This window comes from Pleurodeles waltl, chromosome 7 (genome assembly GCF_031143425.1).
Source record: "Pleurodeles waltl isolate 20211129_DDA chromosome 7, aPleWal1.hap1.20221129, whole genome shotgun sequence".
NCBI classification, from domain to species: Eukaryota; Metazoa; Chordata; class Amphibia; order Caudata; family Salamandridae; genus Pleurodeles; species Pleurodeles waltl.
In genome coordinates this window covers 57,989,340-58,009,580 of record NC_090446.1, presented here as the reverse complement: position 1 = coordinate 58,009,580, position 20,241 = coordinate 57,989,340, and the positions used below count along the sequence as shown (strand labels likewise).

Here is a 20,241-nt window from a genome sequence, read left to right as displayed (position 1 = left end):
CACAACGTGTGAAATGTTTTAATGTCAGACTAAACATAGTATCTTTCCATAACAAAACCTATGCTAGACTCATTCAAACTACCTTCCACTGTGGTGCAAAGGTGTCTGCCTGGCACATGACAGCTTGACTGTGCTCTAGCGCTCGGAAGAGAGGGTCATATGTCTGTAGATATGGCTCTGTCCTGCTCTCTCCCTCTGATGTAACGTAGCAACTTTGAGTGTTGTGCTGCGATGTGTGAGACGTTTGTACATCTGGGCCTTACCATCTACATTTTCACCCAGCCCTTATCAGCAATATCATAGACATCCAAACATACATCACACATTATAACACAATGTTCACTAAATGTTACTTTTGAGAGAAAAAAAAATCACTTTATTTACATTTAATAACAAACGAATGGTAACAGTAAGTTAAGACATGGCACATGAACATTACTCTGCACTGCTGTCATTACTCTGAGTTCTTCAAGAGCCCCAGGATGGTGTTTTTTCACTGGGTGAATACAGTAGTAGAGTTAAACAGCACTTGAACTGAGCGCTGCATCTGGCCCTTTTGAATACACAGTTCAGCACTTGATTGCGGTTTGTGTTTGTCGCGCACGTTAGGGAGGCACTAAGGGGCCCAAGAATAGTGGCGCTACACTGGGTGCAGTGCCACGTCTCATAAATCTGCCCCTTAATTCTATAATCAAGGGGCGTGGGCTCTGGTGCACCTGTGACTTCCCCACCAGCGAGTAAGTTTCCCGTCTGCAGTGCTGCAGCACAGCTGCGGGTTCAGTACCTCTGCCTGCTGATATTAACATCACTGACGAAAGGCTCCAGGTGATGGAGGAGTCTAGCAACACTTGCTTCAAACCAACATCAGCGTTGCTGTAGATGACGTCCTTCACACAGTAAATGGAGGAGGTTGAAGCACAACAGGGGTCTTACTCTTGCATCAGTGCCACTCGTGAGGGAGACCTCTGTTCAGGGTGGGCCAGTTTGCAGGCTTCCAGTAGGAGTACACTAGATAACGTCCATCCTCTTCACTCAAATGTTAAACTTGCTCTGAGCTCTAGAATGCAGAGCGATACAGTCCCAGCCCTGATGTCCTTGAATGTCGGAGAGTAATGATGTACATTAATTTAGGATTTTTGTATAAACTTGTTTGTATGTGTGTGCACTTATTTGTATTTAGGATGCTTGTTCTTAATGATTTCTCATCGATTTTTTTCTAATGAATTAATAAATGTTGAAATTTATTTTCATTTGCATGGGAGTATTAATAACCCCTTAGTGTATGAATTTAATTTGTATATATTATTTCCTACTAGTTGACTATTCTCATTTGTCGTGTTCTCATTACCCAGGTCTAGTAGCGTTAAAAGGGCAAACCTCTTTCAGTTCTGTGCGCAATGGGAGCAGAGCAAGCGAGTATGGACGTGGCGACAAAAAAAACAGAAATATTCCCTAACTTTCTTTCATCTTCTGGTAACTACATATAAAGTGAGGCACAGCTTAATTGAATAAGAAACACAAGTTAAGTTAATTAGTGGGAAATGCGCTATCATACATTAGAAAATCACTATCAGTTAATGCACCGCAGAGGTCGGTGTCTTTAGCCTTCGGAGAGCCACTGCACTGAATCCTGGTTGGTGCAGTGGACAAAAGTAACTTGTGTATGTTTAGTGCTACAAGGTCACAGTGTGTCACAGAAAGCACTGTGAACATGTAAGTCATTATTTCAAACTTGCTTAACACACTAAAAGATAGACCACTACAAAAAGCACAAAAATGCTTAAGATAAAAAAAAAAGGGCTTCCAAAAATAGATTTTAGTTACATAATACACACACTGTACATAGGGAAATCCCCCCCCCCCCCACACACAACTATGCCTTAAAAGCACACACTTCACAGCCCAACTGGTAAGTCCCTTGCACTGTCACTTAAAGAGAACAAATAAGTGTCATTAAAAAAAGCTTCAAGTGATTCCATCAATTAAAGCCAATACTGGCTTCCAGGCACCCTTACTTTTATGGATTAGCCAGCTGTGCACATTTACATTTCTTTCATGGAAGCAGGCACACTAGCAAGAAGGCTTGTTTAGTTGTCTTTCCCTCCCTTGGGGCCAGATCGACAAGAAAACGGCGCATCGGTCCACGGCCATTCCATGCGCATTGAATGTCTGCAGTCCTTCACCATGCTGTCGGCCTTATTCTCGAACCACAAGAAAATGATGGAAAACTCACTTACCAGTTTTGAGCAGTTGATTCAGTATTTAAAGCAGCAATATAAAATAAAGTAAACATGAAACGCAGTACAATTATTGCAACTTTTTGGTCTCACCAGCACAGGGCCACTTGTGAGACCCTCCTACGCCTTGAGACCCTCACGGGTGAGTAGCTGCGCTTAACAAAAACTGATTGACAGACAGATTCACCCGCTACCAAAAGGCATTTTCAGGGAAGGAACGAGTCACAAATTACTACAGATAAGTGTGTGCTATACATTCTCTCAATGTCACTAATAGAAGTGCTGTAAGATTAGGGATCTTTTGTTGCGCTTTCAGCCATATGCGGACACTTGAGTGCAGATCCACTTGCTTTTGCTGTAGCATTCTACACTCTTAACTCTGTCATGACCCAGGTAGGCACATTCCGAGTAGTCAGCCACCACAAACCTACAATATAAAGAAAACAAGTTCAGATTTACATTTTTTGCAAGTTTCCGTTTAGTGCAGTTTCAGTGCTGCTAGAGGGTTTAGATACTAATACATATTTAATATACAATATAATACGGAAAAAACAGTTTGCAAGAGCAAGGAATGGGAGCCTGGCCAGACAGACACTGGTCAGTGATGGAGGAGACTGGATGTACTGCTAGTTAATATAAGTGACACAGTCTTCCAGGGAACAGGTCTCAGCCTGGTGAGCCTCCAGCACCTCTTATGTAAAATTGCGCAGCAGTGGGGAAGAGCTGCACAGCTACTTAATGGAGGAAGCATTGGCAAAGCCAAAAGGTCTCACCTACACAAGCTATTGACTGGTAATGATTTCCAGCCAGGTTGCATGGCAGAGCGGTTGCCGTGCACAATGGCTAAAAACTAATTTTAAACAGCGCTATGACATGGCGAGCACAGGTGGGGAAGCAAACTGGCAATGAAGTGCGAGAGGGGGAGCCAGCAGTCAATGGATGGTGAGCAGAACTGGGGCAGCATGCTCACATAGGAGAGTGGGCAGGAGGGGATGTGGCAGCACGCTGATAATGGAGGACGGGGGTGGGAGCTGAGGAAGCAAGCTTACAATGGCAGGCAGGCGGGTGAGGAAGCAAGCTGACAACGGAAGCGAGACAGGAGGAGATGGGAAAGCAAGATGACTAGGGCAGCAGACGGACAACTGAGGATGGTCAGGACGGTAGGAGAAGCAAATTAAAGAGGGCATCCTGAGGAACCAAGAACAACAACTGAGAGAGGGCAAGAGAGGAACTTGGACGGGATATTAAAAAATATATAAATAAAAATAGGATTTTAACCTTCCCAACTTTTGAACCCTGCAAACTGACAAGTAAATTAAAAAAGCACTTGCAAAGCCAATAGGGCTATCCTATAGAAGAGCATTTGGCTTTGGCAATGTGGTTGTACACCAGTGTGGCTGCTGTTTAGCATGGCTAAATGTTAGTGGTGTGAAGTGTCACAGTGGAGTGGGGGGGGGGGGGGAAGGGGGGGGTAGAGTGTCATAGACGGTGTTTGTTGGAGTGGAGTGTTGTTAGGGGGAGTTGAGTAGAGGGGCATAGGGTTCAGAGGCAGAGAGTGTCAGAGTGCAGTTTCAAAGTGCAGTGTCGGGTGGGGTAGAATAGAGTGGAGTAGGTTGGAGTGGTGGATTGGACTGGAGTAAATTGAGGGACAGGACTGCGTAGAGTGGGTTGATTGAGTGGAATGAATGGATTGGATTGAAATGGGGTAAAGTAGATTAAATTGGGATGATTGGAGTGTGGTAGATTGGTTCGGGGTGCAGTGGTTTGGATTAGAGTAGGGTGGTTTGAAGTGGGGCGAGTTGGAGTGGATTGGGTGAATTGAGTGGGGTAGACTGGAGTAGAGTGGGGTGGACTGGACTGCAGTGGATTAGACTAGTGCGGCAGAATGAAATGAGGTGGAATGGAGTAGGGTGAATTGGAGTGGAGTAGATTGTCTGAAGTGGGGTGAACTGGATTGAGGTGGGTTATTTTTAGATGAGAGTCGGGCAGATTATTTCGGACTGGAGTGGGGCAGATGGTTTTAGATTGGAATGGGGAAGATTGTTTTGGCTTAGAGTGGGGCAGACTGTTTTGGAATGAAAAGGGCAGATCATTTTAGATTGGAGTGTGGTGAGTTGGGAGAATTGGAGTGTGGTAGACTGGTGTGGGGTGGGGTGGGGTGGCCTGCATGATTATGCTTTAAAGCATCATTTCAGAAATTACACCTAAAGAAAAAAAAACAATGTTGCTTTTCAGTAACATAATCCTCATCTTTCGAGAACAGCATCTACAAGGAAAAAAGTAAATAAAACAAGAGCGCAAAGTAAGAAAAGAAGGCAAAAAAAAAAAAAAAAAAAAAGAAAGTTACCTACAGAAGTCTTTGCAATTGTGTTTGTCCTGCTCGACGCATTGCCTTCTGTTTGCAGGGCACTTAAAGTCAAAAAGAACAAAAAAAAATAAAAGAACCTCAATCATGTCGGGAGCAGCGCATGAGCACTGATTAAGATGATTTATTTTAGGTAATTTCTGTCCCCCTTGGGAGCAGATCGGCCAAATAGGCCAATCTGCCCCCAAGGGGGCCAGAAATCACTCGACACCTGGGAGCGACCCGTAGGCAAGGGTCGATCACATGGAAGAGGGGGGGGGGGGGGGGGGGGTTTAAGGCCTTCTGTGCTCACCTAGGGGGCAGATCGGCCTATTTTAATTAGGCCAATCTGCCCACAACAGGGGTAGAAACCACTAGACACCAGGGATTATTATTATTATTATTTTTTTTTTTTTTAAACACATGGAGAGCAATCCCTTAGGTAAGGGTCACTTTTATTTTAGACCATGTCTGCCTATTAGGCCCATCTGCCCCCAAGGGGGGGGGGGGGGGGGGAGGGGGGTAGAAACCACTTGGGCACCAGGGATTAGTGTGTGTTTTGTTGGGGGGGGGGGGGGCGGGGGCAGCCCCTTGGGCAAGGGTCACTCCCCATGGGGGCACATTACTGTTGGCCGTTTCTGCCCCCCTGAGGGGCAGATCTGGGCCTATTTTTGTAAGGCCCATCTGGCCCCAAGGGGGGGCAGAAAGCCCTCTGGACACCAGGAAGAATTTAATAAAAACAAATTAAAAAAAAAAAAAGGGAGGGTGGAGGTATGGCCATAACCCCAACCCAAATAAATGGGGACAGTGATGTTCTGCCCACCGGTGGCCAGATGGGGTAATTACCCCTGATCCACTCCCTGGTGGCCTACTAGACGCCAGGTAATTAAAAAGAAAAAAAAAAAATTGGGATGGTGGCTTCCAACCAGTATGGGCATGGGTACGCCACACCCCAACTGAAGGGGGTAACATTCCCCTGCACACTAAAAGATCTTATCCCAATGGCAAGCAAGAGGACATTTGATTATTTGGGGTTTTGATTTTACATTTGGGCCATGAGAGCTTGGCTAACTCAAAATCGTCCCATTTGGAATGGCACTGGCACAAAATTCCTACAACCCAACGTTCCCCTCAGTCTCCCAATAAAAATGATACCTCACTTGTGTAGGTGGGCCAAGTGCTTGTGACAGGGAAGAGCCAAACACATATTGAAATTGAGGGGGAGCCAAAGCAGGTCCAAAAGGGCAGTTTGGAAAACAAAGGTTTTTAGGCTGACAAGTGGGGAAGAATTTTTATCGGTTTAGGTGTGACAATGCTGGGTTTGTAGGAATTTTGTGGATTCCTGTAGATTCCGGGAGGTTCCATCACACAAATGTGGATAAAATGTGTGATTTCAATCGAAGTTGGAGGTTTGCAGGGCACTGTGGGTAAGAAAATGGTGTGGGTGCATGTAAAGCACACCACCCCGGACTTACCCAGATTTTTAAGTTATCAGACGTCTAGGTCTCAGATTTTTCTAGATGGCAGTGTCCCAAAGTCCAAAAAGTGCCTACCCACACAAGTGAGCTACCATTTTTATCAGGAGACTTGGGGGAACACAGAATAGAAGAACTAATGTTACTGCACCTTGTCTTTCTTTACATGTTTTCCTTCCAAATGTAAGGCAGTGTGTTAAAAAAAAAAAAAAAAAAAAAAAAAAAACACATCCATTTGAGAAATGCCCTGTAATTCACATTCTAGTACGGGGACCCCGGTATTCAGAGATGTGCAAATAACCACTGCTTCGCAACACCTTATCTTGTGCCCATTTTGGAAATACAAAGGTTTCTTTGATACCTATTTTTCACTCTATATTTCACCAAATGAATTGCTGTATACAATGAAAACCCCTTGGAAGGTGCAGCTCATTTATTGGCTCTGAGTACCTAGGGTTCTTGGTGAACCTACAAGCCCTCAATATCCCCACAACCATAAGAGTCCAGCAGACGTAACAGTATATCGATTTCAAAACTCTGCCATAGCTGGAAAAAGTTATAGAAGAAAACGTGGACAGAAAGGCTATTTTTTCACATCAATTTATTTTATTTTTTATTTTAGCTGTTACTTTCTGTAGAAAAACCTTGAAGTGTCTACACAGTGACCCCTTGCTGAATTCAGAATTTGGTCTACTTTTCAGAAATGTTTATCTGTCTGGGATCCAGCATTGGTTCCACACCCATTTCTGTCATTAACTGGAAGGAGGCTGAAAGCACACCCAAAATTTGTAAAAATGGGATATGTCCCTGTAAAATGCCAAAATTGTGTTAAACATGTGGTTTTCTGATTCAAGTCTACCTGTTCCTGAAAGCGGGGGAAGATGGTGATTTTAGCACCGCAAGTTGATGCAAATGTCATGGAAAAAAACCACATGCTTTCTTCTGCAGCACTCCCACCCCCCCCCCACCCCATTTAAAATAAAATGTAAACAAAAAAAAAAAAAAAAAACACACGAAAGTTTCGCTGTATTTTGGCTAATTTCTCGGTCTCCTTCAGGGGAACTCACAAACTCTGGATACCTCTAGAATCCCTAGGATGGGATGTTGCAAAATGTTATGTGGGTCTAAGCACTAAGTACCCCAAATAGCAAAAAAAAAAAAGTCTCAGCACAGGAAGGGAAAAGGACTGGCAGCAACGGGGTTAAATACTATAATAAGTCTTTAAAAATCCTCATGGTCTAGAATTCAATTAGAGTGTCCTGATTATTACAGAGTTAATGATGGGTTTTGATTGACACCCCCCCCCCCCCATGGTGAGAACGAAAATATTGGCAATTCTACCTATAGATCAATTGTGCTGGAGCAGAACAATCTGAGGTAATTTTGGGTGAACTGAAATATGGCACTACTGTGAAGTATGGGGGGGGGGGGGGGGAGGAGGTTCTGCTCACACAAAAGTTGAAGAATGAAGGCAAATTTGGGGGGTCCTCGATAGTCCATATAGGTTTTCTGACCTTTATGCCCATTCTAAGAGAGAACAATTTGGAATTCTTCAAAAAGGCCCGATGCCTGTGACTCCTGAAGGCACAAGCTGAGCCCTTCCTAATGGTTTGGAGTGTAATTATGAATAAGGATTGTAGGAGTTTGTGAGATGGATAATGTTTTGTGTCTGAGTTTGTGACTACGTGCTCCTGGTTGGCAACATTGTGGGAGGTAATGATTGACTATAGCAAGGAATGTCTTCACACAGTCTATGTGAAAAAGGGGCAGAAAAAGACTAGAAGAATAAATAACAAAAACAATCTGACAATTCTTCAGATGATGCCAAGTTTAGCTTTTGGATATGAGACACCTCCATATACTGTTGCTGCAGGTACAGCAGCAAGAACTCCTGCTACAGAAACACCAGACACTCGTGCTGGGGGAGACGGTGGTGCAGACACATTTCTACTGCTCCTTCTGGGGTAATACTAGTGCACCAACAAAGATAGAAATGACAGCAGTGCCTAGCGCTAGCCGAACTATGCAGCAGAGATACCCGATGCTGCCCCTTAGAGGAAAGTAGTCGAATAAGCAATTAAATGTTGAAATTTCAAAATTTGAATTTGTTGAAATGCTTTAGGGAAACGTTGATTTAAATAGACTACTGACCTACAATGCTGATGAAATGATGATATACAAACCAAGCAAATGATAAATCAGAGGAACTAGCTGATGAATTAGAGTGACATCAGAAGAATAAAAAAATGTGAAACAAATTACAAAATGGATTTGACTCTTGATGTAAATAGAGCAATGGGCTTGATTACATTGAGAACTCGCCAAAGATTTAATTGAGTAAACAAGGGACTGGAGTGATTCAAAGAAATATCAAGAAAGATGGGGAAAAAAAAAAAAAACGGACAACATCTAAAAAGATAAAGAATGGCAGATTCTAGACGAACACTGGAATGAAAAACTGAAAAGAAATATGGATACTACCCCCCTTGGAAACATATCTCCTTACATCTTCAGCACCTTAGTCAACCTTATCTTTTCAGTTCTATTGGCAAAGCATGAGCTGGTTCACCAACTGGGTCACAGGCACACATCGAAACTAGTACTGGGACCCCACCTCCCTGGTGTAGAGTTGCTCATGTGGAGCAGGGTGTTCAAGTACTGGACGAAAGGTACCGACACTTTTAAAACCGGCTCAAGACTTGTGTTTTGTAGGTCTGGCCTGAAATCACAGCTATAAGCAGACATTATGTGATTAATCAAAAAAAAAAAAAAAAAGGGATTTAAGAAGCAGTACTAGGAGAGGGCCTTTGGCTTCACCCACATTGGTAGCCAGTGGTAGATGATTTGATTGGACAGAAGGTTGACACACACACACACACACACACACACACACACACACAAAAAACCAACCATACTGGTCCTCCACACACCTGTATTTGTTTAATTATCCAGCTGCCTCAGCCAGCAACAGTATGGCTGTCTGAGCTTTAACTCTCAAGGGCACATACATGACGCTGCAATACTATTAAAGTGTCCTACATCATTTACATGTTTGTTTTTCTCTGGCAGCAACACAAATGGTGAGGGCCGTCATTAACCTTAGACTTTAGAGTGCTCTTATAGGTTTAAAAGCCCAGGAATACACTAGTATACACAATTTATTTTTTGGTTTGGCTTGACAATGAAACTGTTGCCGGACCTTTTGTGATCAACAAGAAAAAAACAAGCTTTCAGAGCCCTACCGATAAAGGGACTTAGGCTCTACTACCCAGCTGGCTCCCCCGAGTACAGGATTTGATTAGGGCAAATTTGTGTGCTTCCACTAAAAACGCATCTTGTATTGCACTTTTTGGGATGTGGCAGAGTTTATACTCGATACAGAAGGACTGCGGTGGTTATGGCGGCAAGCTAAACATCATGGCTAAAAACCTTATCTCTTGGTTATTATGAAATGTCATAATAAAGGCAGTTGGCCTAAGCTTTATTGGAAAAGCATATGTTAAAGTCGATAGGCATTTAAATGTGGATTGTATTATGCTATGTTAAAGCCTACTGATAGGTACTTTGATACATGGAATCTCACAAATTACCATAGCAGGCAATGGTTTTTGTGTTAGTTACTCAGCATGACAAACCATGGCTACAGAAGGTTGGCTCTGTGAGAATCCATGCTATGCAGTTGTGGGAGATTTAATATTTTGTTTAGCAAACTGTACTTTTGTATACCGTCCTAATTTTATGACTAACTGATGGTTTCAAACTGCGTTGGTTATGGTTACAATCCATGGTTACAAGCAGGATGCCTGTTTGGTGCACTGGGGGCGTTATGTCCAACGCCATAGATCTGCTCAGCTTATTATGAAACACTGTGACAAAGGCAGTTGGTTTAACTTATTAATTGTGAAAATCAGATATGTTAAAGGCAGTAAGCCATTAACAACTGGTGGATACCTCATTATTTTACAGGCTACAGACAGGTTTAATTTTTACATACAATATCACAGATTACAGTAATAGGCTGGCCGGGGTTTTGGTGTTGGCCACTCTGGCAAACCCTGTTTTCATATTTTTTGCTAGCTGGATTTTTCTACATATTTGTATTTTTTTATTTTTAACTGTGTACATGATGGTGGATAGTCTAAGTGCACTTAAATGTTAGGTAAATTGTAAAGCCAATGGTAAACGGTAAAGACTTCTTCTGGTCATTAGAAAAGGTAGTGTGAAATTTCTTAGATTTGATCTGTTTGTTATGAAAAAGCCAGTAGTCATGACTGAATATTGTAAAAAGCATGTGTTAAAAACAGTAACGTTTTATGGATGGATTGTACTTACATTGTGCTAATGCCTGTAGGTAAGGAATCTTAATACATGGATGGATTTTCACATATGACTGTAGTAGGCCAGGGTTTTGATGTTAGTGATCCACCCCAACAAACTGCATGTAGAAGCTATACACTACAGTAATCCATCTTAGGCTCTCTAAGGGGAGATAGTATTTTGCTTTGCTAACTAATTTTATATGCATTTGCAATGTTATGGCTGTACGCCTGATGGTTGCCTTGTGGAAAGCTTACACTCAAAACAATCCAATAAGAATGTTTTTTTCTGAAACGTAATGATAAATGCAGAAGATCTAACTTATTGATTGTAAAAATCAATTGAGTCAATAAGCATTCGAGGATAAATTGCTAGTATCCTGTAAAAATTGCCAGGGTGGATTAATATTACTCTCTAATAAACCCTACAGGTAGGTTTTTTGTTATCTCAGATTACTTTAGTAGGTAAAGGTTTTGGTGTTGGTTACTCCCTATAACAAACCAGGAGTATAGAAGTTGTTCTGTGAAAATCCTTGTTAAAGCCATGTTAAAAGAGTATTTTGCCACGCCGACTAACGTTGTATACAGGACACTGTTTCTGGTGGTTGCCTTGTGGGAAGCTTACTTGAGTACAGTACATCAGAGTTGGTCACGGTGACAAGGCAATAATAGGAGCTATATACTTAACTGGTGTTCTAGGAAACATTATTCGATAGGTCTGGCCTGTTTATTATGAAAAGTGATTACAAAGGCAATAAGCCAGGCATATTTATTGTGAAAAGCATATGAAATCGAAAACAGACAAGCAACAGTGGATTGTTACAAGCTGTACAAAATATTTTTTGCTTGCATGTAAGCTCAGATTACCATAGGAGGCAAGGGTTTGGTGTTGGTCACCCACTCTTGACTAACCCTGGGAGCAGCATGTCACTGTGATGTTTCTTGTTAGGCCCTATTAAGAGGGGTTGTATACCGTTTTGTCAACTGTCATTTTGTAAATATTGGTATTTTATAAATGTATGCCTGATGGTTGCAAGTTTATGTGCACTTCAGTAGGCCTGTGTCATTTACAGTGTTAAGCCACTGGTACAGGCTAAAGGCGTAATTGGTTCACTGGGGAAAGTTTTGTTGATTCCTTAAGCGTGGTGTGTTTTTAATGAACAATTAAGCCAAAGTAACTATGGCTTTCTTATGAAAAGCATGTGTTAAGGCTAATAGGCGTCCAATGGTGGGTTGTTAATACACTGTGCTAAAGCTTGTAGGCAGGTGTTTGGTTATATGGAATCTCTCAGATTACAGTAGTAGGCAGCGGCTTTAGTGCTGGTGACCCACCTGAGCAAATCTTGGGGATAGACTATTTGCACTATGGTAATCCTTACTAGGTTCTATTAGTAGGGGTTTTGTATTTTTGACTACTGTATTTTTTACATATTTGTAATTTTCTTGCAGAGTATCTAGTAGGAATCAATGCAGTAGGGTCTGATTTGATTACGTTGGCAAGTCAGTGATCAAGGTCATAGGGCTGATTGTTTATAACGGCAAGTTATGGTAAAGGCAGTAGGCCTCCCATATTTGTGATAGTATACTTTAAAGTCAATAGGTATTAAAAGATAGATTGTTCTTACTCTGGACTAAAGCCAGCAGATATGTATTTTGTTTCACAAATGACCTTAATAGGCTCTTGGTGCTCATTACCCCCTCGGACAACAGTGGAGACAAAATGTATACCTTCAGAATCCTGGCTATCTTAGGAGAGATGGTATTTTACTTTGCCACATGAAACGCTTTATACTATATAATTTTATGACTGTTCGCCTGATGGATGCCTTGTGGAAGAGCTTACACTCAGAAGAGGAGGCCTCAGTTGGTTATGGTGCTAAGCCAATGACAACAGCTACTGGTCTGATTGAAACTGTGGCAACAGAAAATATTTTTTTTTCTAGTAAACCAATCTGATTACTATGAAAAGATATGATAAGAGCATTAGGTCACATTTGTTGTGAAACATGTACTTTAAAATCAGCAGGCATTTAAGAGAGGTTTGTTGTTATTCTGTATTAAAGCCTACTGATAGGCATTTACTTGAGTGAAACGTCACAGATTGCCTTTGTAGAGAAGGATTTCAGTATTAGTTGCAATCTCTGAAAAACCTTTTAGAGAGAAGATCTGCACTAATAATTCTTGCTAAAATCTCTTCTTAGCTGTCTGCCATAACCTTGTAATAAAATGAAATCATTAAATGCAACCTCATCCATATCTATAAATATAGATACATAGATGGTGTTTGGGTCCACTCTCTTCTGCCATTGGTCTGAATAACATTTACACTCTGCTTCCCTGACAGCAAACTTCTTGGGGTAATGGTTTACTCCTCCTAACTCGTTGGCTCTCACCTGGTGAAAGATGCCATTTTCTGATTACGTGTGTACAGCCACCTGAAAATTATTTCACTTCAGTGTCAGGGTTGGTTGAATAGTCCTTTAGTTTTTAATGTTCTTTTCAAGTTCCTCTTTCATTCCTTTACTTCTCCACGTTTTATTTTAAAGTTTGAAAGGATGCTACAGCTCTCCATGCATTGCCAACTGGTCACTTTCTTGCCATTTATTTCATCTGCAGTGCACTACATCCCACATAGCCACTTCCTCTGAACCAGAAGACCATCATGGAATGCTACTGATCCACAGGGTATCATTGTTTTACCATTCCAAGATGGGCATCACAGTGGTTCTAAATGCAGCAGCCGCGCTTGAGCTTTAAAAGAATAGACTATTTACAATATCTTTGTAAGACGTACACTCACTGCTATGTTTAGTTTAATTACTGCAAACATATGCACATTGTGTTTAGAAAGTAGCACATTTTGTTTTTTTGTACTCAGAGTTTGAATAGGATTTATTGTGGTTATATTATTAATTGAATGCAAGAATGAGTAAGTGAATGGCTACTTTAATGCCTGCGTGACAGTATGCACGAGGACTTACTGGGTGCCTAAACCCATCAATAAAACAAAAAGCATCCATAAGCCAGACCTACTAGCACAGCCAATGCTCATTTTGCCTTTCAGAAAAGAAGACCACTCTCTCTAGTGCTACATTTCACAGGATCTCAAGGGCACACCAAGGATTTTGTGAAGTTTCCCACCTCTAAATAACAGCGGCTGCATAAGACTTTCTTTGTAATCAGCGCTGCATCCATTGCAATAGTAATTAACTATATTACCATAAAACATCTGTTCAGATTTGTGTCCCTCTTATGTGTGAGTTTGGTTAGTTTATTTAGTTAACCCAATAGCTGTGAGATAACGTAGGGAACTGTCACAGGCACTGCATAAAAACTACAATGTCAAATGCAAAGATTGAGATCCTATCGTTTCAGTAAGCCTTCTTGGGCCCATGTTGGTTCTCCATTTTTAGCTTTATTGTAGCTCACTTTTATATCTTACACGTTTTAGTTGACGTTGCTTTAGTAGTGACATTTTACACAGGTAGGCTTGCACGATGTTATTCCTAGAATGCATTGTGCATGTTGCTTGCTTTTAGTTAGCCTTAGACATGTAATCTGTACCCTCTGTTCAAGGCTAGGAACACAGTACAAGATATCTTAGTGCCTGCGATGCCCGTTCAGAGACAGCTTCGGACATCCAGACATATCATTGCAGTACAGCTGTGCCTCTAACAGTGTGGCTGTGATTATATAAAACATGCACTGAGCCAGAAAGGACAGAGGTGCACCAATGCTGAAGATAGGGCCGTCAACCTGTGCAGTACTGTGACCAGAAAAGGGTGGGGGACACAGAGGAAGCCAAGGGATGTTGCCAGTGAACAGAGTGCAGCAATGACCTCAGGACTGCTACTTTGTCAATGGAACATGAGCAGTGCCCCGGGTCTGCCATGAGTGATAGCCAGTACTTACTGCAACAACGGAGGAGCACGGTGGTGGTCCAGTCCCCATGATGGCTGCAACAAAAACTACTGCTCATCTCCAGCACAAGACAATGTCAACCTCGATCCATGAGATCTGAATGCTTCCAGGCCTTCTGTCTCATCTCCAGAGGGAATGGTAAAGACTGAACCTCGAAACAAAACCTTTGTGCATGGGATGTGCTCTGATTAGAGCGACAAAGGGCCAGACACTTGACTTTGAATAGCCACTGTGGGACTTTAAAAACTATTCTCCAGCGGGGCCTAACCTGGTTGTTGCCTTAAGTTAATGCGGAATAACCCCAGTCTGTAGTTAAGAATGCTAGACATGGATGTACGCACAGACAGTGTTAGAATACAGATCTTATAAAGAGTGTGTTATTATTTAGTGTGTACTCTATTTTGCTTTTTGGACATTCAGTTATTGAGGTTGCTCAACGTACATTCTAGTTATGAGCCTGTGTTCACTTTACATATCGCCGTGCTGAAGGGATACTTGGCTGAGTTGCTCACATAATAATAGGCAGGGCCTGGAAAAAAGGCCTTAATCACCACACTTGGGCCAAGTAATCTTTGCTTTCCCCCCTGGCCCTCTGAATGGGGTTCTGGCAATGACAAACACTTTATATGGCTTTCCCATCCCCTCATTGGTCTTGGGCATTAGAAGAGATAGATGCGTCGCTCAAGGCACAAGAATCACTGATGACCTTAGTCTTTAAGACTATTTTGAATACAAATGCAGCCCTAGTCTCTTCATTCAAGACAGATACTGGTCCCTTTTGTACAGGCAGTCCACCTATAACTGGTGACTCAGCTATCAGTAAGTGTGTAATTTGAGTAAGTTGTTTCTGTGATCGGTTCTTCCTATGGCATTAGTGACTTAAACATGTTGAACACTGAGTTTAGGAAAAGACTGAGAACTTGCCAGTTGCTGAATTCGGTGCCATTGACCCATTTCCACTGTTGACTAGATTCCCTCTGCAAACCAATCCAATGATAGCGGAATCCTTTGTAACGCAGCATGAAATCCTGTAAAAAACAAAATAAAGTGACATACAGAAATGCACACATAAGAGTTAAGGACAGTAGGTCGTGGAGTTGCAGAGTGCAGGCTGACAGATTTCCAAAATGGATTAGTAATATATTTTGTAGCCCGCTATGACCTGCAAAGAGAAAAACGAGACTGCAAGCTAAACTCGAACAGTCACTGTTTGACGCACTCATTTGGCCAACTTGATTCACACAAAGGGTTAGAAGGTCAGTGAAAAACAAGCTAATTTGATTCACATAACTGCCTTACAGTATTTGTGGGGTAATTTTCAGAGCTCATGTCAACAAAACTGTAGGGCAGCCACTTTGTATTAACATCATCTTTTTTGTGGTTATAGGTTGTTAAAGCTAAATGACAATCGTTGAGGGAAAGGGAAAACAAAAAAAACCAAAAAAAAACCTGGGCTGGAGTCACATGTACCTTTCGATGGCTGTGCATGGATACCTCCCTTCCATGGACCACTACTTCACAAGGCAAGCAGCAGCTGAAATGTTTTCCTCGAGTTGAGGAAATCGTGTACTTGCTTATGGCCTGCTCGACACTCATCTGGCACCAGAACGTTGCAGGTGTTCTATTCAAGTGCACTACAGTCACCACACAGCACATACCGGTGAACAGAACATAAGCGACGCTGTCAAGGAGTACCCCCTAGCCTTGATTAGTTTTTGAAGTGCTTTTTTTGTGAACTTGTGAATACAACACAAGGACCACCTTATCTGCCCACAAGAAGTAAAAGTGTAAAAAGCCAAACAAATGTCCCATGGAAGTCAGTTGCCGACACGTCTGCTTTTGACAGGTGCAAACTCAGTTATTAACCTGTATGAAAATCAATGTTATTAAAAAAGGGTACAGGACACAACATCTTGTATGATAATGATTTTCAGCATAAGAACAATATACAGTTCATTATTTAATAATTTGTTTACTCCTTCATGAACTGTCCAAATAACCTAGCAGCCTGATATATGTCGAAATCCCCTCAGTTAGTGGCTTTCAAAGCATGTTATGGTTCACCAGGAGATATCATGTATGAACAGACAGGATCTCTGCTTTTGTTTGATATATAATCATATGCAACCTTGGGATCTGTTCAGTGTCTTGTTCTATGTTGTTGGTGTGTGTGTGTGTATATATATATATATATATATATATATATATATATATATATATATATATATATATACACACACATACATATACACACACACACACACTCATTTTGATACATAATCAAATATATATATGGTCCTTATACTAAAAATGTGAAAATCATCATACAAGATCCTTTTATTACTTTAGGGAACATAGGCATTATTCCCTTGCACATTTGCCTTAGGTTCAAAGGTAGATAGGCTCACTCAGTTTGAGGACTGTGTAACTTGCAAGGCAGTCTTGGACACCTCCAGCTGCATCCACAAATTGAAAGGAGTTGGATTTAGCACAGTGAGTGCATTGGAGGAGCATGAAAGACGTTTCCTTGAGCATCTAGCAACAAAAGTGGATAGTAAAGGATGGCAAGTATATGGGATTAGTCATGAGTCCGACGGGGACAGAGACATGAACAGGTTGGAAAAGCTTGGGCCAGGTGTGATTTTACAGAGTTACCAGATAGGTAGAAGGCAGATAGTAAAGTTAGTACGGATACACATGCCATCACTTTATCTTCACCAATGGACACAATCCAACTAGAGCTACACTTGCCCCAATACTGAATTACTGCCTCACTCACCAAATCAATCTCAAAAAGCTTCACTGGCTCGCTATCCACAGCATATTTCAAACTCCCTGTCCCTACACATCTGCACTGCCTCTAAATATTATGGCAATCCATACAGGGCTGAGCCCTTCCTCTTCAGGTAGGTGAATCCATGGATCAGCCCGACTGCTCCGCAGGTTCAACAGGAAGCCCTCAGAGGTGAGAGTGCTCTTTACAGAAAATTAAAAAAAAAAAAAAAAAAAAAGAATTCATAACATTACAGATAACCCTGCACCCAACGTTACATCTATGGGTAATATGTTTGTCCTGCTTGCCATGTTCATCCTCCCTCAGAGTTTAGTAAATGTTCAGTTTGCCATATGACAGGTACATTCCAGTAGAGCACTGCACATAACGATGGATGCAATATATGCCATGGACTACCCTGCGAGTCAAAAAACGAATGTTCTTCGTAGTTTAGCACGTGCCCTTGAGGGAACTTAGGCAGTCGTCCCCAGCATGTTAGCCTCAGTTTCAAAGGCAGATATGTTCCCTCAGTTTGAGGAAAGTGGGCCTCAGAAGTCATTCTTGGGCACCCCCCCACCCCCCGCATCCACAAACTGGAAGTAGTTGTATGTAGCAGAGTGAGTGCATTAAAGGCACATAAAAACAGGTCTTCCTGAGACTCAAGAGGCTGTTTTAGCAGCATGTAGTAAAGGTTCACTGAGCAGCCATTTGGTAATGTTCAAAATGTCGACGTAGGTGGATACTTGAGTAGTAAAAACGTAGTCTAATTTATTTTCATTTATGAAGGTTGTAGTGGCACCAAAGGTCAACATGTCTGCACATGTGTTAGAGGTTTGTTTGTGGTGATTTTTACATGCAAGTTAGTTGATGACTGGGTGAGATGGTTTTGAATAGACAGTCCATCCTGTGGTTGCATGAATGTGGTGGGCCCTTGAACAGCAGCAGTATGTTAATGTGAATGCACTGACCTGCGGGATTGGGCCCGGTGCAGGGGCTGTGAAAGTCGTATGTGGTGCATGAATTGCATGTGAATGGGTCATAAAGCGTGTTGGTGCCCTGACATGGCTTTATGGCTTACCTTCAGTAGATTTGGTTTCATTGGGAGCGGATGCAAACTATGTCTGCAGGCCTGCCATTGCAGCCCGCGTGAAAAGGTGCATGCACCCTTTCATTGCTGGTCACTGCACCAGAACGCCGCTATGCTAGGCCCTCCTAGCCCAGAGATTAGGGTGCAGGTGCCTGTGTGTGAGGGCACTCCTGCATGAGCAGAGGGTGACCCTACGAACTCCAGTTCCAATGTACTGGACTTCGTAGGTGTGGAAGCCTTTTCACCTATTTACTGGCCACAGGTCACTCACTGCCTGTGGTATAGCTACATAATGTGAACTCCGAACCGACGCATGTTTGGAATCAAACACTGTCAGAATAATTTCCTAATACTAATGCCAGTAATGCTGGCATGGTTCCATGCACCCTGGGGGCTCCTTAGAGGACACCCCCCAACCCTCCCCCGTCCCAGTATTGCTCCTGCCAATCTTCCAGTGTTTGTGGGCAGCCCACGCTGCTGCAGCCAGGCTTCTGCCCTCCTGCTGCTTGACCAGCTCAAGCAGGGGAAGGCAGAACAAAGGATTTCCTGTGGGAAAGGGAGGCAATAGGTGTTACATGACTGGGGAGGGATAGCCTCCCCACGCCAACGGCTTGCTTTGAAGGGCACATTTGGCATTCTCGTTGCATAATCAGGTTTGAACCACTCCAGGTCCCCTGCTCACTGCTCTGCCATGAAAGCACTCAAAGGAAAGGGGAGTGACTACCACCATCCATCCTGGTGGTTGGTGGTGTCCAGCACTCCTCCAGGAGGCCACTTGATTCTGACATCTTGAAAACAAGATGTGCAGAGGACCCTGGAAGCATCTGGTTGGTCGGGACAAGGGCCTGACGTCAGTGACCCCCCACTGATAGGTGGTCACCCTGCAGTGACTAACCCCCCCCCCCCCAGTAGACTATTTAGGGACTCCCTTGTGGGTGGGTGTTGGAAGGTGGGTCATTAGTTGTGTGGCCTGCACAAGTAATGAGTCCGCACACGACCGCCACTGGGAACCAAACACCCCACTATAGCGCTTGACTCTGATAAGGTAGCGTTGCAGAGCAGTCCAAGGCTTACTCATGGGAGGTGGTGTGGGCTAGTAATCCCCATGCACGAGCACATAAGCATGACTCAATAAATGATTGTCCAGTCTGTGCTTTTTCTTTTGATAAAGTTAAAGTAAAAGTACATTTATTATTCACACACACTACTCAATACTATGCAACAATCTACAAATATATACAAAGTGATGGAATCACTCTGGGCAAACATTATGTAATCTCTCAGGTCTCCTCAAGGAAGAGTATAATCCAACAATCCACATGGCAAAACAATCCCAGTGACCCCCTTGCATTCAACGTTTTGACAGTACAGTGCAATGAAGACACCTACAATTGTAATTAAATGCTTCCATCTTGCCAAGAGGTGGCTGTCAGTGTCATTATTCAAATTAGCCTAATCAGGGAACATATGGGACCAAATTCTAGCACTAGAACCATCAGGATTACTTTTGAATTACTCCTAATTGACCATAAAATAACAGTACAATACGTGGGGCAATACCAGCCTACACCTATGGTACACACCCTTACACATGCAGGAACAAAAGTTCACTGAAACTTGTGCTTCATACACCAGTCCAACCCTTGAGGGGTTCTCTTTCATTTGTCCCACCCTGCCTAGGGTGGGGACACCACCGATGTTGGTGGGAGGCTGCGCTGCTACTGCAGCTCCCTTGGTAATCCCTTGTGGTGGCCCCATCTCCCTGGGACCGCCACAGCAGTTTTGGGGGCTCAAATGGCGGCCCCTGCCCCGCACAGCATGCTGGGGCAGCCGCTTACATGATGACCGGCTCTCCCGCTGAGCTGGGGAGAGCCGCTGTGCCATTTCTTTTTACATTTCTCCTGGGGTGCCGGTCCCAACCGGACACCCCCGCTCCCAACAGAGGATCCCTCGATGGAGGGCGGCCCAGGGAGCCCACCCCTGGCCGCCCCTGCCAGCTCCCCGCACGGCCAGCACCTCCCGGTGATGTCGCGGGAGCCGGCCTGCTGCCCTGAGGTCTGCCCTCCAGCGGGCAGACACAGAAAGACT

At 43.0% G+C, this 20,241-nt stretch overlaps 1 protein-coding gene across 2 annotated transcripts in view; it reads right to left on the bottom strand.

The window, feature by feature from the left end:
• Positions 1 to 349: 349 nt before the first annotated feature.
• The window catches only part of LOC138303620 (C-type lectin domain family 2 member B-like), a 31,975-nt gene continuing 12,083 nt past the window's right edge, over positions 350 to 20,241 (bottom strand). For both annotated transcript variants that reach the window (XM_069242915.1, XM_069242914.1), the window contains 2 exons: positions 15,218 to 15,321; positions 350 to 2,664 (listed from right to left, as the gene is read on the bottom strand). In XM_069242915.1, the coding sequence (XP_069099016.1) occupies positions 2,550 to 2,664; positions 15,218 to 15,321 (219 nt within the window). In that variant the 3' untranslated portion in view covers positions 350 to 2,549. The remainder of the gene's footprint in view (positions 2,665 to 15,217; positions 15,322 to 20,241) is intronic.